Below are 17,380 nucleotides of genomic sequence, written 5' to 3'. Positions count from 1 at the left end.
TTGATCAATATACCAAGAAAGTTGCTGGTGGTCATGTCCGGCCCACCAGACATGACCATGTAAAAATCGGCCAATCACCGATCTCCCAAAAATAAGGAAGTAGCTGTGCATGAAAAGTTTTTTTTTTTTTTTGTTTGTTTTTTTTTTTCATTTTGAGAACCTAACCCCCAAAGATGCTTTTTTTTTTTCTAAATCACAAAATCCAACCAGTGGCACAAAAGAGCAAAGAGGCTTTAAAAGTGGCAAATTCAGCAATTTAGTTCACTCTATTTTATCTATTTATTTATATTAACCAGCTTTCGACTTTCCTTCATGATGCAAGTGTCTGAATGTTTGTCAAGTAGTAGAAAGATCACAAATAGGTCAAAGTTTAGGAGAGATACAGGAATGTAAAATCATAGATACCAATTTTTAAGGTGGAGTATGAATAGGATATGCTAACTGGCTAATTCCTGGTTTATCTACTGTTTTTAAGTTCATGCTTTTTTTTATTAAAATCCCTGAACTCCACTAGGCTTCTGGTTTTGTTGTGCTCACCCCAATATTATTAGCGGCCCCCATCTGGACACCTCTGAAAACATTTCCTGGAGACGCCCTTAATTCCTGATCAGAGAGGAGGGAAAAATCCATTGTGTTGTGGCTAGTTAGCGGCTCAATGCTGTCACACAATCAGATTCCCACATGAAGGTTAACAGAATGAAGGGAAGGTCGGGTCTTTGTCTAAAGGTAGCGGGTTGTCTCCTGGGCAAACAAAGCCTTTGCATGGCACTGGGAATGGTAAACATTTGCATGGTGAAAAGCCCCAGAGTTTAACCCTTCCTCCCTTTCCTCTTACAACTTCCTTTTATCAACACAAGAGAAAAGAACAATAAAAGTCAAATACAGACACACAAAAAGTAGGTGCTGCTATCCTTAGCTAGCGTGCTGCTGTAGTCCTTTGGCAATCGCAGTCTCTCAACTTGTTTTCTGCTTTAGCTGGCAGGAGACGCACAGCACACTACACAGCAGATTTACTCCCAGAAGACATCTAAACAGCGGGGCGTTTAGCTGAGATGCCGCTTTGTTTTCTAAAAATCTATTCACACAACAGAAAAGTGTCCGTTTTTTTGTTGTTTTTTTTTTTTGTCAATTAAAACAGACGATCTCAAAGTAAAATGCACATCAGCACATAATGTGTAACCACTGTACCTCTCATCTTCCATAAACCTCAAAGGTTGTTTTTCCGCCTTCATGCTCAAGTCGGTTCGTACGGAGGGGTGAAACAAGCAGCAGGGAAACGACAGAGCCGCGGCGTTCTCCCGAGGCGCTCCGGAGATATTCTGATCATGTGAAACTCGCATAAACCGGGAGAGACGGATTCAACTGTGCATCATGTGCCCATCACTGTCAGCCTTCTCTGCCCTTTAACTGTGTAATTAGACCATTGAGATGGAAACAGGGGACAATTTCATCCACCATGTCATTACATTTCTGCATGTCATCTTTGGGCAAATCATTTAACAACTATGAACAGCCCCTCTGGTGTGACCACTGTAGCAGACTGACATCCAAAACAATGGGGAAAAGAAAGATCCGAGTCAGTCATTAGCTTCCCGACAGTCTTTACAGAACTCCTCTGAGTCTCTGGTATCGCAGTTTTAGACATTTCTTGGCTTACATTTCCATAATTCCCAGTCAATCCATTAAGATCCAGCAAAAACAAGAGAATGAAGGAATGGACAGAGTGAAAGGTGGATTCATCAATGGGTGAATACTGGAGAATGGATGGACAGACAGATGGTGAGAAGATTGATAAAAGAGATGGATGGACAGATAGTATGAACATGTTTTTCTTTTGTAAAGTTTGATGTGTCACCAAAAAAAATCTCCCTAACCAGCTTTGAAAGAAAGACAAACAGGCGGATAGACGGATGAATGGATGGATAGACAGTTGGAAGGACGACTGGACGGATGAAATAATTGTTAAACTGATTAATAGAGATCCTCTTGGATGGACGGATAGATGGATACAACTTTTGAACAATGGGTCCAGGACTTAAAGAATCAATTTTTCCAGCCTTATCTATGCCAGAAAAAATAAATCTAATTCCACATTTTTCCATAATTTTCCGCAGCGTGGAGGAACCTCGTCTTTACCAAAAGGAAACGCTGGGGGAAAAGTGACTCTGCGGCGAGTGGAGATGAAAGAGGAAGAAAAGAAAAAGCCAATAAGAAGCAAACACATTGTAATTCCACACAGATACTCTGTTATCATCTATTTTACTCTGGTCAAAAGAATGGACAGCTCTGTGAAATAGCCTCTTGTTCTGTTTACCGGCAGTGTTGTGCTGCATTAGACATTCAGGAGACACGCTTCCATTTTGCTGAAACAGATACAATCATCGGTGGTGTTAATGAAAAACGCACCGCCTCAGAGAGCTCTCCCCCTTGTAATATTCTTCATGTACATTATTTCTAATTGTCTCCAATAATGAGATCCCACTACCAGAAGACCTGTCAGTGTGCATTCTTTGGAGGCATAAGGATTTTTTTTTAATTTATTTTTCGCAGGTTGTGAAGTAATTACAGCTGGCAACCACTAGACAGTCAATTCACTTTTCTGCGCCTATTAAAGGCCGACGCTGCCGGGCGAACACCCGGGACAATTCGGTTCTAATGGTCACCATTCGCTCTGACCCCGCACACCTGCATCTGCATCTCTCAGCCAAAAAAAAAGCATCAACAATAAAAAAACGAGAGCTGCCGGCCAGAAAGACAGATGCATTTGTATCGCTCAATTCTCGATGAACATAAAATGAAGGTTGCATGATGTTATTGTTCCCCCGTCAAACGACATAAACGGCAAAACTGCTCCAAGTGAAGCATCTGGTTGGGTAAATACGCCAAGATGAGCCTGCAGACATCTTTTGCTGCATTTCAAGCCACACCCACAAACTTAACAGGCTACTGGTAAAAATAGATGGCTAAATAATTCAGATAAATCACATCGTGTTCAATCTTGAACATGATGCATATTTTTAAAGCAGGATTCCTTCCCGCCTGTCTTTGGCTCATTCAAACCTCCTGCCTTACGTGAACTAAAGAAGCAAGAAAATGAATTAGTGAGTGACTAGACAGTGTTTTCTGGGGCATTGATGGTGTGAAATGAGCCAAAATTGTTTTGATGTCAAACAGGAAGAGAAACCTTGCACACGCTGAAGGAACTGGAGCAAATGTGAAGGAATTCCTCCACAAACGCTTTTCATTCAAACTCTAATTACGAGCTAAACTGCTAATTTTCAGATCATCTCAAATTGTTGGACCATTTTCACACGTGTTGGCGAGCCGCAGCACCTGTGTGTGCAGTTTCCTTTGAGCTCATAAATACCCCCAGCAGCATCCTGAAACAGCTTCATCCTGCTATTCTCCTCTCGCTGACCCCCACTCTCTGAACCAACACGACCTTGTCACCTGACCCCTGCCGGAGGAGTAAATGTTTCTTTTTTAAAACAGCCGATCAGAAATGAAACATCAACATTAATTCCCTGCTAAACGCTCCCACTGAATAATGGATGAGGACACAAGCGAAGATATGTAGATTTCCACCTTCTGCTCTAATTGCTGCCATTCAAACACGTCTGAAGTCGCCCTCGCTTCGAGAGCCGGCTTGGCTGCTATCAGTCAATGAAGTTGCCTAAGCTGGAATCAAAGGGTGGCCTTATCTGTCAGAGATCCCTCACATTAGCTGAGAGCAGGACATCAAAGACAAAAAAAGGGGGGGATGTTATTTATGCACATCTGATACCTGCAGTGGACATAATGGATCTTAAAAGATGTCCTGGTTGAGTAAAAACGGACTCAAGCACACACACAAACACACAAATCCATATTGGGCCCTATTTTGAAAGTGGAAACAGCGTCCTCCAAACCTCTTAACGCGCTCAGCCTGCACACATAACAACAGGCGAGTACTTCCTTACCTTGGTCTGGCAGCTGGCAAACATTGGGAGGGACGGTCATGTTCAGCATGTCATTGACAGCAGTGTCAACATAGTGTCCTCTCTGGACGTCATGTTCGCTGTCGGTCTGGTCGCTCTCCTCGTGGCCGCTGTCCTTCAGGCTGTTGCCCTCCAGGTCCTTGAACGTTGATGTGCTACATGGGGGCCAGGAGGGAGAAAAGGGAAATGTTGATTAACTGTCACATCACCTTTTCTAACACGGTGCTCATTGTCGCTTGGTCCCTGATGGATTTTGACTAGCTGCCTGTCTTTTAATCTTCTCCTCCTCCACCTCCCCCCCCCGCCCCCAAACATAACACACGCTGGCCTATTTTTGGAAACTCCATTCTCCAATCTTTTTATAACCAGTGAACACACCATATTTAAACTCTCTTTGGTATGGAAGTTGTTACTGCAGGAAGACGACTCAATGTTTTTGAGTTTTGGTTGTGTCAAGCCTGACTTTTTCAGGTTCTTATGTTTTGAGCAATTAATACCAAATTAAATGGACCCAGAGCTGATTTTAGCAGAAAACAGAACGTTTGAACATGTTCTGGGCTGGAAACACTCTTGGATTTTGAGGCTGTTGTTGAAAAAGGTTTCATATTTTCCTATTTATAACATACAGGATTTAAAATTGTGGAAATTTCTAGCTTAAGGTAATTGATTCTATTCATTAGGAAACGCAGAGAAAATACTGAGGATATTGGACTAATCAGTAATGGGTTGATGGTTATTTTGATACATCATTTTGTGTTTTTGTAGTTTTTATTCATCTGCTGCAGGATATTTTGTGTCAACCAGTTTGAGACCTCAAAGAGAAGATTTCATTTAAGTAATTTTTTATAATTGACTCAAACCTACTGTCATTTTAATATGATAAAGAATTAAGTTATTTGTAAGATTTGGGTAATTTATTGCTATTTATCTCTAAAATATGTTACCACAAAGAGCATGAAACTAATATCTAAGTGCATGGAAGCAGGAAAGAATGAAATATCAAGGCACAGATATGAAATGGAGTCATAAAGTGACAAAGGAAAATCTGAGCTGGAGTAATCACTAACATCGAATACTAAAGACAATTTAAAATTCATTTATCTTTTCTAAAAAATAAAATAAAATAAAAAAAAATTGTAAAACTTTGTTTTACAATAAATCACCAATTCTTCCACTGATAAAAAAAAATAACTAGTGATTTCTTTCCTGAAAGCTAGAAATAAGTATTTTGAACCTTTTTAAAGAGAAATATTAATCTGTTTAAGTCTATCATCAGTTCAAAGTATCATAGTTACTGGAGGGAAGCATTTCCCTACAAATCTCTGATTGCTGTGTCCATAAATACGCAACATTTCCAGGGATTCAAACCTGAATAGTAGTAATTTATTTTAGAATAAGTTACCGTTAAGCACTACACCTTTGAAAAGAAAAGTCTATGTCTGGCTTCTGTTTGCAGTTTCCACAAGATAAGAAGGAGGTGCAAATCTTTTGAGAGCTTTTATGGATTAAGCACATATTTCTGAACCTCACAAAGAAAGTATGCGGTGATTCAGACGGGGACATTGTGGATGGATGCGCCGCCTTCAAGGACATTTCAACGAACAAACAGGAGGCACTCGCTCACTACAATCAAACAAATACTGCAGTAATCAGGAATTCCTGGAAGGGAGACGGATGAAGAAAGGCGCTGGAAGCATACAAACGGAGCATCTGTCTTGTTTGGGGCTCACAGTCAATAAAGATGGTGGGGTGTGGGGGCCACAATCAACAGCTGCACAGTAACAGCGTGATTTCCCCTCGTTTGATTCCCTTCCCACTGGAACAAATCCTACTTTACAAACAACACTAAACTGGAATGAACACGTTTCTTGCACGAGAGAGAAAATAAGACGCGTTGGTTTGTGAGGAGGGGGGGAAGAAACCAGCGTAAACAAAAAGGTACGGTAAAGTAAAAGGTGGAACAGGAGGAAGTGAAGGACAGTACAAGGTAGAGCTGCATTCCTCAGCCTGGGAGAGAGGACCGCAGCGGAGGTAATGCCGGCTCTGATGTTATCACTGTAATTGCACCTGTCCCAGACCATAGGCTCCCTGGCTCCTGAGGGGATTTCTTTGTAGTATCCTGCAGAGGCCCACACTTGAATGCTCTTTGTTTATATTAATGCAAGGAATCTTTTTTTTTTTTTGAAAGCGGGAGGGATGAAGTAAGGAGGGGGAATTACCTTAATGGGTTTTCAAAAGGGCGGCACGGCCTCAAACAAAAGAAAGGCTTGATTGTTTTACCGCAGGTAAAAATCCAAGAGCTGCAGCAGGAACAGTTAGAAACCCTCCGGAGGCTGCAAGGAATTTCACTTTGACCCCCTTCAAAACAGTGACGCTGAATTCCTGCAGCCCTATCAAGTGTCCTGCATCAAGTGGGCTGAGCAACAATGCACAAAGAAAACATTTATTCTTTGATTCTTCACACAAGGAGACCTCAAGTGTGTGTTATTCATGAAAGTGTTGCCTTGAACACCTCCAGAGAAAACCTTTAAATAGCGTTGAGGAGCTGCTTTAGTCCGTATGAAAGTCTGAACTCTGGAAAACTTAGAATGTGGAAGAATTTAGTACTTTGTGGATTTAATCTAATAAATCTTAGTTTTGTTTTGTTTTTTTTACAAAGTGTCTCATAAACAGGTTTCCTACACAATACAAAACACAGAAGGCTTTAGTGCCTTGTTTCCTTCTTTGTCCTCCTCTCTTCTCTCCTTCCTTCATTCCTTTTCTATTTTTTTCCTTCTGTCCTTCCTTGCTGTACTTCCTTTTGTTGCTTGTATCCTTTTTGTTTCCGTTCTCTCTTTCCTTGCTCCCATCCCCTTTGTTTCCTTCCTTCCTTTCCTTCTTTCCTTACTTATCTCCTCTTATTTCCATTCCTTCTTTTCTTACACTTATCCCATTTTTCCTTCCTTCTCTCTTTCCTTCTTTCCTCACTTGTATCCTCTTAGTTTCCTTCCATGTACCCTTATTTCCTTCATTTCTGTCTTCCTACAATCCTTATTTGTTCGTATCCCATCTTTTCTCTTTCCTTCTGATTTTTTGAATCCTGCTCACTGTGGAAATGTCTATCAAATATTCATGGTGAATTTACTATTACTATTTTACATTTTAAATATCAATGTTAAGAACCGAGACCCTCTGGAAAGTTGAGTCTGGAAAAGTCTGCAATCTGAACATGAAGGAGAAAAGCAGGAACTGTAAACGGGTCGGTGCCTCTGCCTGTCTCCCTCTGTGCGATGCGGCCCGCTCGGTCGAGACCCAGCTCTCCCTCCATCTGGGAGAGACCTGAGGGCAGCACTAATCATTAATAATTACGACGCTCAAAGTACTTAAATTATCAAACAGCAGAACAAGCCTTACTTTGATTTTTTTTTTTTTGTCCACGTAATTAGTGGAAGCTGCAAAGAGATCATGTTCAGAGCCAAATTATCTCCAAGGTGTAGAGAGGGCTAACGCTGGCCTGCATCTCCCAGTCAAGATCATCAGCAGAGCAAGATGTGAATTTACAAGAGAGTTTTGGAAACGATATGTGCCAAATCAGACATGCTTTCAGAAATAAATCAAAGCTTGAGGTGAAAAACTTTACAGCAGATTTGTAAAATACAGGAAGACTGTCCAGAAACTCCATAGAATATTGAGTTAGAGCAAAAACAAAACATTATTAGCCATATAATAATGATGACATGTAGTGTGAAATATCACTTCAGTGCACATAGCATAAAAAAACCTAATTAATCTCATTAAATGTAGGTTATTTCTCATTTGAACTGTTGAAATTGTACACGTTAAAACCATAAATAGATGATTTTTCTAAGCTTATAGAACGTGTTAACTAAGCTGAATTTTGGGGAGGAAATTTTCATTTTAATTAGTTGGAAATAAATAAAATGGGTTTCCTATGCCTCTGGGATTAGGCAGCTTATTGAAGGCAGACTCTGCAGGGTTCCTGCAAATTTTTCATGCTAAAATTAAACATTACTCCAGACTCAACTTTCCAGTCCTCTGTAGTCATTTTAAATAATAAATACAACTAAAACCTTCACGATGAATTTATTGCAGATGTGTGTACAGTGGGCAGGGTTTGCATATGGGCAAAAAAAAGAGAAAGAAAAGACAGAATGTAAAAAACTGGAGAATAAAAAATATAAGAAAGAAAAAATGGAGGCAGATCACAAGGAATGGTGCAAGAGAAGAAGGGACCGAAACAAGGGCAGAAACAAGGAAAGGAGAAAGGACACAATGTAGGAAGGACAGACAAAATCAAGGTAGAACAAAATAAAGAAAAAATAGAAAGAGGAACACAAATAAGAAATGGAGAGAGAACATAAACGAGGGACAAAAAGAAAGAATTGAAATAAAAACAGAAGGAAGATTCAGAAATAAGAAAGAACACAGCATGTTTATATTTCTGCATTTGGCAGATGCTTTTATCCAAAAAACCTGCTATTGAAGATGTAACAATGCAGTTAAAGTCAGAGCTAAAAATGAGCAATTTAAAAGGAATCCTCTAATTTGACGATGTAGAAAAAGAGTGTACGCTCAAAGGGAAATGCAGAAAAATTATTTTTAACCTGTTTTTTTTTTTTTTTTTACTTGTTCATACTTATCCAGACCTGGAAAACATTGAAATCAAGTACCCTGGTTTTCCAGGCTGCATGGAAACCCTGAAAGTTCAGGTTTTACCTCAAATGCTTTCATTTGTATTTCTGTAACATTGTGCTCAAATGCTTTTTATCTATTGAGGAATAAGAAGTAATTAAGTTGATCAACTTTATCTTAAATATTAAATGTTAAATTTAGGGATGAAGTGCCATTTCTTGTGCTTGCAAGCTGGAAACGAAAACATAGTAAAGTGAGTTAATTTCTCACATCTTGTGAATTTTTGATAATAAGAGCAGACTTTCCTGCAGTAAGCCATAAGCGGATGTAAAATAACCCACATGTCCTGCTGATAAGTAAAATCAGAGAGGTGGAATAAGTTTATTCTAAAACATGAAACCATCTTTCTTATAGTGAACAATCTGAACATCCTTTTTAAACATTTGTTTCCACTAATTGCTTCACAGAGTAACATTATTTATCCCAAAATCTCATCCTCCCCTTTTCAATTACACTGAGTAAAAAACCAAAAGAAAGCATGCAGGTACACATGCAAGCTGCACCAAGTGGTGCTCTCATTAAGATAAAACAATTACAGATAACAATGGTAATGAGGTGCTGGTAACAATTCCTAATCAAGACATACCTTTTAATGAGGTGGGCTCTGCTGTTCACATAACTGGAATCAATGGAATAATTCTCCGTCTGCAAGAGAGTGATGAAGAGGGAGGGAAGGAGGGACGGATGATGGGGGCAACACAGAGAGGTACTTTTAATAATGGAAGCAACCAAAATAATGTTAGCAGTAATTGGCTTTCAGTAGAAATGTTATTTTACACAAAGGCCCTGGTGAGCAGCCTCGGCTTTCAAAGGGCTGATTCCTATTCTCTTTCAAAGCACACACGTAGAGAGGCTGACTGAGAGCTGAGAGCAGCAGAGGAGAGTGCTGCAGCGAGCGCAGCCGCTCTTCTCCTCTTTGCCCTCCCCGCTCTCGATCCCATGCTCCCTCCCCACCCTGCCGGTCAGCCCACTGTCTTTAAAATGGAGTCATTAGGGAGGACAGACTATCATGCAGATAGGAGAAGAAGCAGAAAGGTTCTCCTTTTCTCCCTCACTCTCTCTCTCTGAACTCCCTGCTTTTCCCATGTTGGAGAAGACATTAATGTTGAAATATTAAATAAATAAATAACTGTAAGAGCAGTAGATGAAATTAAGAGAGTACCGGGGGAATCTTAACTCCGCGATTGCACGATGAAAAGGCTTTCAGAATATGCATTCAATAGATCTCTGACCCATATTAAAGAACACAGTTAAAATGGATCCTTTGGTCAATTTTTCCCACATTTATTCAGTTAGTAGAATCTATGACAAAAGGAATGAGAGTACTTTTGTGCAGGTAGCCCCTCCACATCTGCCAAACATCTACTGACTCTAGGTGAGACGTCAGAGAGCAGTGGCAAATCAAAGACCTCTCCGAGGAATTTCCCCGTTCTGCACCAGGCCAAGATATGACTCCTCAGACAAAGTCGGACACGAAGCAGGAGTTTCTGCAGAAAGAAAACAGTCTTAACTTAAAATTCCACAGAGGAGACACTGTATCCTGATAAAGCCCGAGTCAACGGCTGATTTCCGAGGAAAGTGTAGCGTACCGGCATCAAAGCCTTGCTGAAAGAAGAAAACCCTCTTTCCTAATGTTAAGAGAGGTTAATGCGGCTCTGGAGCACAGTTGCTGATCATCAAGTGGACCAACTATTCGACGCAGGCCTGCTGTTGAGGCAGCAGTGGGCCTGCGCAGCTGTCATACACATTGACAAAACACATTTGGACTGAAATGGAGTATGACTGTGCAAATGCTGACCTTGTTAGAAGGTGACTGGCTTCAACACTTTGACTATTTGGATTGCTACAAGGTTCCAGCCAAGATAAATGTCATTTAAGGAAAAAATAAAAGCACAAGCAGAAAGCTAATCATTAACAGGTGAGGTCAGATTTTGACCAATTCATGCCAAATCTAGTCATTTGTTACCTTTTCAACAATAAGAACGCCGATTCTGATTGGCTATTAGCATTAGCCCTGATATGTGGTGGCTAGCTAAACTTATCCAATCAGCACTCCAAAGCCATATTGTTTCTTTAGTACATTTACTACCAAAACTGTTGGTAGAAGTAGCACAACTGTGCACAAAGATCTCACTTTTTGTTATTTGTTTAGGTGAAAGCTAGGATTAGCACTGAAGCTAGCTGTTCCCGAAAGTTAGAAACGAATCATTTTAAAACATCCCAATGCTTAAAAAATAAGACAAAGCTCTTATTTTTTAATAATCTTTTACTTTTACCCTGTGATAACCATCAGACAGATAATGACTATAAACTGTGGTATTTGGTGTCACCATCAGCCACCATTGCTTGGAAGTGCGTCATAGTGCTTCACAAATTTTGTAAGCCAGTGCCACACTAGGATGTCTAAACTCATCTTGGCACAAACTAATTGAAGAAGTTGGAACCGTTCAGTCTTGAGAACTGCCTAGATGGCTTAAATTCAACAAGGTCAACAGGAGATTTTGGTCTACGTCAACAAGACAGCATCACAGAGTTTCTGCAGATTTGTCAAGGAGTCAAAAGTCCTGATCCATTTCATCACAGAGGTGATTTAATGGCTTGAGATCTGGTGACATCTGAGCTACTGGACAACTGAAAAATCATGCCCATGTTCAAGAAACTAGTTTGAGATGATTTGAACTTTGTGGCATGGTGCATTTCCCTGCAGGAAGTATCCATCAGAGGATAACAACACTGATATTTAAGCAATGCTAAGTTGCTACTAGTAGAGAGAAAGTAAGCCAGGAAACTACGGCAACACTTATTACAGCACGACATAAGTCAGGACGGATCCATGCTTTCATGTTGTTTACAGCTAAAGAGACTAATTGGACCAGGAAAAGTTTTTTGATCTATAATCATCTAATTTTGGTGAAGTAAAATCAACTGTAGCTTCAGTTTCCTGATCTTAACAGACCTGGTGTGGCTTCAACCCTTCATATCATTCAGTCTGTCCATTCTCCTCTAACAAAGCATTTTGTCCACTCACTTGCCGCTTTGTGGCTCTTTTCTCTTTTTCAAACATTTCTCTGCAAACCCAAGAGACGGTTTTGTGTGAAAATCCCTTTAGATCAGCGGTTTCCGAAATACTCAGACCAGTCCGTATGGCATCAACAGCCATGCCATATTTAAAGCCCGCTAAATCTCCTTTATTTCCTGGTCTGATGCTTGTTTGGAACATCAGCAAGCCGCCTTCACCACATCTAAGCCTAAATGTGAGTTGCTGCCATGCGATTGGATGATTTGGATTTGGGCCTTTTTGGAAAACTTGAGTTTCTGAGGTGTGTCCATCTTTCAAAGTCCACCAAACTTTGATAAATCATGAGACGAGCTAACACAGGCACAGGATGTTTACTTAATAACAATGCATCATATTGAAATTCCTTTTACCATTTACCCCTAATTAAACTTTAAGTCATTACTGTAGAGGATAAATCATGAGAAGGAATGTAATTAACATTTTAGTAGTATCAAATAATCTAGGGCACGCAGTGTTTGTTCATTTGTATTACCCCTGACTCCTCCTGCTCCCATTCGGCTTGACTCCATTAAATATCAAAGTTAACAGTAGTGGCAGAATAATGCAAGTCAAATTCTTTAATTAATTCATAAACAGGGGTAAATTTTTCAAATGCACCTGTATGTGTAGGTTTATTAGACATGTGTCCCTTGGCAGAGCCATGAATGGGGATCACAGTATACGAGGACTAAAGTTTGTATAATGCAGAAATTATGCACTGTGTAGTTTATGCATAATGTTTTGTGTTGCACTTGCGCGGCGCTTTGATCCCAGCACACAAAAATTAAACTGCCTCATCTGCCACAGTGGCTGCACATCCACTGAGAGACTAATGAAAATGCAAGGCATGAGTAACAAGAGGAAAACTTCATTTAAAAGACCAGATAGAAAATATCTTGTGAATGTCACTCAGTGGCAGCCTGTAATTGGTTTGGTTGGCATGTTTTGGGTGAGAACGGCCCGCAGAGGACGGCGGCAACCCCCCACTCAACACCCACCCAACCCCCCACTCTCACAACCTGTCCCTGTCCTGAAATGGGAGGTCAATGGTTATTTTTTATGAGGGCTCCAGCAGGTTCCTCACCGGTTCAAGTCCTGAACCGTTCCTGACTCAAATCAACAGTTTTCAGGGAAAGAAAAGAGAGGAAGGAAACAGAGAAAGACTGAAGCAAGGGAGTGAAGAAAGTATAAAATGAAAGGCTAAAGGAAACTGGAACAAAAGAAAGAAAAGAAGAAATAACAATAAAGAAGAAAGGAAAGAAGGGAAGGAGAAAGAAAGGGAAACAAAACAGCCATGAGGGAAAAGAGAGTAAGAACAAAGAAAGAAATAAAGAAGGAATGAAAGAAAGAAAGTAATAAAGAAAGAGAGAAAGTAAGAACAAAACAAAGAAGGAAGGAAGAAAGGAAGGATAGAATGAAACACCAAAAAGAAAAAAGTATGGAAAGACGAAAGCAACAGCAAGAATGAAGGAATAGCAAAAAGGATAGAAATAAGAAAAGGAAGAACAGCAAAAAAGGAGGAAGGAGAGAAAGGCAGGAGAAAGACATGAAAGTTGCAAAATAGAAAAAAGATAAAGAACAAACAGAAAAGAAGAAGGAAACAAGACAGCCAGGATGGAAGAATATGAACAATAAATGACCAAATAGAAAGACAATAAGGACGGATGGGTGAAGGACAGGAAAGGGGAACTGCAGAAGAAAGGATGTAATGAAACAAAGGACAGATAGAGAAATAAAAGACTAAAAAAGAAAGATGGAAAGAAAGTAGGAAGCAAAGAAAGAATGGAAAGGGGAAAGATGAAGGACAAAATGAAGATATAAAACAAGGAAGAAAAACAAATTAAAAATAAGAGGGAAAGAAAAAAGCATAGAAAGACAAATGTATGTAATAGATTAGATAATGAAGAGTGGAAAAATATTTTTCTATTTTCTTTGTCATACTTATCCAGACCTGGAAAACGCATAAAGTCAATACTAATCCCGCCTGGCGTCTGAACCCTGACAATCGGTGCATTGAGGAAGCTCCATTACTTCCACTTCAGCTATTCCTCCAAACTCCAGTTCCCCATTAATCAAGGTATGTGGCCCATTTTCCTCTGTTTATTAAATTGTCAAAGGGAAATAAACAATGAATCATCATGGGGGGGCATAACCTTGGGCACCGATGAGCCAGTCAAGAGGGCCTATTCTGGGGAGGAATCAGATGCTTCAGTCAGGGCTTCCTGTAAAGAAATGCAATGTCCTCCCCCACGTTTCAGACCGACCTCACTCTGGAGGACACGTCAATACGTCTTGCAGGGAGGTCAAGTTTCACGCAAGACGATCGCGGACTGCTTAACTACAGCGTGGATGCCACAAATGGCCGCCTAATCAGGTTGGACAATGTGTTGTTGTGATCTGAGCGGCCCCAGTTCAGCGGCCAGAGTCACTCTATCCCTCTAATTATTGTTCCGTTTCATCCAAACAACTGGAGGCAGGGATGTAGTCCCCGGTGTCACCCAGTGACTGATGGGTAGTGTCAGGGCGAGCGGAAGGAAGAAGTGGAAAGAGATTGGAGGGGAGGAGGGTGAATGGGTGCAACCTGCCCAACAGGAGCGTCGGCGCAACCCAGCAGCTTCCCACTTTTCAGCCGTCTCTTCTTTCCCTCCATCAAAACCAGAGGGAGCGCTGGGCTCGCTTCCCTGCGACTGAGAGGAAAAGCAATCTCCTCGCCTAGTTGCTGCCATAAGATTTGATTTGCCTTCCTCTCAGCGTGACAATTGCTTCGGCAGTCTGGATGCAAGTGTATTCATTGTATGGGGGCTCGGGCGGGAGCATCAGTGTGAAGAGGGAGGGCGCCAGGAGGGGTGAAGGCACCAGTTGTTACACCAGTAAACACCCGACAAGTTCAGCAGATGTCACACCGATAGGAGAGGAAAGGGAGGGGAAAAAATGTGACACAGCTGGTTGACTCTCTGTACCATCAAAGCTGATTGAAAGCCAGATTTAAACCGGAAAGCAAGCTATGAAACACTTTTTCTTCTCCGTTTTAAAAATGGAAACAAAACACCAAACGGATTGACATTTATCTGTTTACAGAGTTCTGACCCCGCCACAACCGCAAAGCAAACAATAAATCCTTTAAAGTTAACATTTGAGACAAATTGCATTTAATAGATCGAGGGCGGCGGGAATAGAGGGGCAGCAACACTGAGCACATATGGAAGAAAAACTGATTCCCTCATGTCTGTCTGCCATGGATGCAACTCTTTAATGTCATCCATTTAGCTGACAGAGAACATCCAGCCATGCTGTTTGTGGAAAAACTAATGTTCTCGCCGAAACGCAGGCTTTAAACATACAGAACAACAGACGAGACTGAACCTATTAAGACTGTCGGATGAAATTTGTCTGCTACGGTTTGTATTTAAGCAGCACTAGGCTGTGTCTCAGCCTCCTCTCTGCCCAGGAAGGAAATATTACATGTGTTGCCCTTTATCCACGTGCAAAATAAAAAAAATAAAAAGAAGTCGGCACATGGGAAAACAGTCATAATAACCACTTAAAGATTCATACAAATTGACTTTTTGCTTAACTCTATGCACCAAAATAGGAAGAAAAGTGGTTAGCTGCTCAGTGAGCTTTTTGGTTTTATTTTCTTTAATCAAAACCAAAATTTGCATTTTATTTCTGATATCTGGAATATAACAATCATTGCATCAGTCCTTTGGCACACATTGCTGCAATTAGGATTATTTGTGATATTTCCTGTTTTGCTAAAGCTGCTTTAACTCAAGGTTATGAAGCTGTGAGAACCTCCCAGCAGCTCACGCCGAGTGCAAGAAGGGAATATTTCATACGAGCATTTGCTCTTTTCATGTAGTTCTGCAGCGCAGATCGAGGCTGCATTGTGAGCGCTTGGACTAGCAGGCAACTTTTTGATTCCCTACACAGTGTCTGTGAAAAGAAATGCTTCACTTTGAGCCTCCTGCACGTCAGCGTTCCTCCACACACACACACACACACACACACACACACACACACACACACACACACACACGCACGCTCTCCGTTTCCTATTTGGAACAAAAGCACCACTCCAACAATCCCTGACTCACAAGTCTGTGCTGGCGCCTGACGTCCCCGCCTCTGGGTCTGCATCCAGCCGTGCCTCTAAGCGGCTCCAATTCAGGCGGCGTGACACCCACGGACAAGACGCAGATGATGAATGCACCTGTTTGCGGCGGACCTGCGCTTTGCTCACCTTCCGAGAGAGGAGGAATGCTCCTCGGCTATCGCAGACCTTTTGCTCCCTCCCCCTCTGTGACCAACATCAACACCTTCAACTTGATTATAAGATTTCTCATAGACCTCTGCCATCTGCTAGATTATAGATTCCCCTCTTCCTTTAGAGAGGGCAGAGCCCCAGAGGGAGGATCAGTGGTAAAAAGGGTGAAAGAGTGCCTGAGGCGCAGCTATGGCTGTGGATGGGATTACATTTTCTATTTCTGCCTCCTCAAAGAGGCCCAGCATGATGAATACAGAGAGTTGTTACCATTTAATATCAACTGCCTTCCCTGCAAACTCAAATTATACACAATCAGTTGTGACAGAAGGGTACACGTGTGACGAATAACCTGCCACATTCTCTGCATCATTTCACTTCATCACACATAAGTTCACCCCAAACCCCGTCGCTCATTGGGAAATCAATCACGCCACGGAAGTGAGTGATTCTGTGGAGAGGTTTTAAAAACATTTTGTCGCTCCGCCGTCGCTTGTGCCGCACTCTTTGCGAGTTGATGACAAAAAAGCGGCCGAGAGGTCACACTCGGCCCTGACCACCAGTGCTCGGCATTGTGTGGTCGCGCTAAATAACAGGCTTTCAGCAAAACAATGAGGCTTGAAACACAACGGCACTTCCTGCTTGCGTTTCCTCCTCGCTTTTCACGCCTTCGCCCGTGAAAACGGAGGAAATATTTTCCCATTCAGACCAAAAACAATCAGCCGCTGTTCCACGACGCCGTTGTTTTTTTGCACCACCTGTGCACCAGCCACCCACATTCAAATCTGCATATCACTCGGCTGCCTTTCAACCGCGGCGCACAGACAAAAAGTGCAGACCAGTCTCCACGTCTCTCAGGACCACAGGCTCCACAGAAGTCCAGTTAGTAGGAGATGTGATTAATTATACATACATTGATAGAAACAGCATTCATTATTCATGAGCTTCTCAACGTCAAAGCTATTTCCCTCCCTCTCAGAATGATGAAAAGATTTTAAATAATAGCACCCGTTTGCAGACGTCTGCATTCCAGCGGAGACGCCTGACGCTGAAAAGGCTTAAAGTTGGAGCTGCTGTCTTAGCAGGGAATCACTGCTTGGGCCCCCGATGTGTTTCAAACTATTGGTGGCGTTCAGGGTGCGAATTACACATTCCCAGGCAGGGTGGGTCGATTTTGAGTTGGCAAACCTTGAAAACAATTGTGTCTCAGTAAACTTTTTTTTTTTTTTTTTTTTTTAAGATTTCAAGAAATCAAATCCAAAGGTTTTCTAGTCAGAAATCACTTAAAAACTAAATGCCAGAAAATTACACCATGAACAACCAAATCAGACCTGCACAACAACACATCAGCTGATGTTTCTACCTAACATTTACTGCAGCTCTGTTGTT

The 17,380-nt window shown here is 41.4% G+C and overlaps 1 protein-coding gene across 7 annotated transcripts in view; it reads right to left on the bottom strand.

Annotated features, from left to right (window-relative positions):
- Window positions 1-17,380, bottom strand: part of pcdh19 (protocadherin 19) — an 82,438-nt gene that overhangs the window by 31,977 nt on the left and 33,081 nt on the right. For 4 of the 7 annotated variants that reach the window (XM_015031544.1, XM_015031548.1, XM_015031546.1 and 1 more), the window contains exons 3-4: window positions 9,256-9,314; window positions 3,960-4,132 (exon numbers count right to left, since the gene is read on the bottom strand). In XM_015031544.1, the coding sequence (XP_014887030.1) occupies window positions 3,960-4,132; window positions 9,256-9,314 (232 nt within the window). Of the gene's footprint in view, window positions 1-3,959; window positions 4,145-9,255; window positions 9,315-17,380 lie in introns of all 7 variants that reach the window. The other 3 variants (XM_015031547.1, XM_015031543.1, XM_015031545.1) reach the window with 1 other exon arrangement.

The sequence above is a fragment of the Poecilia latipinna genome, unplaced genomic scaffold, assembly GCF_001443285.1.
Source record: "Poecilia latipinna isolate Pla-1442-1.1 unplaced genomic scaffold, P_latipinna-1.0 Scaffold210, whole genome shotgun sequence".
NCBI classification, from domain to species: Eukaryota; Metazoa; Chordata; class Actinopteri; order Cyprinodontiformes; family Poeciliidae; genus Poecilia; species Poecilia latipinna.
This window is presented reverse-complemented; position numbering and strand designations above follow the sequence as displayed.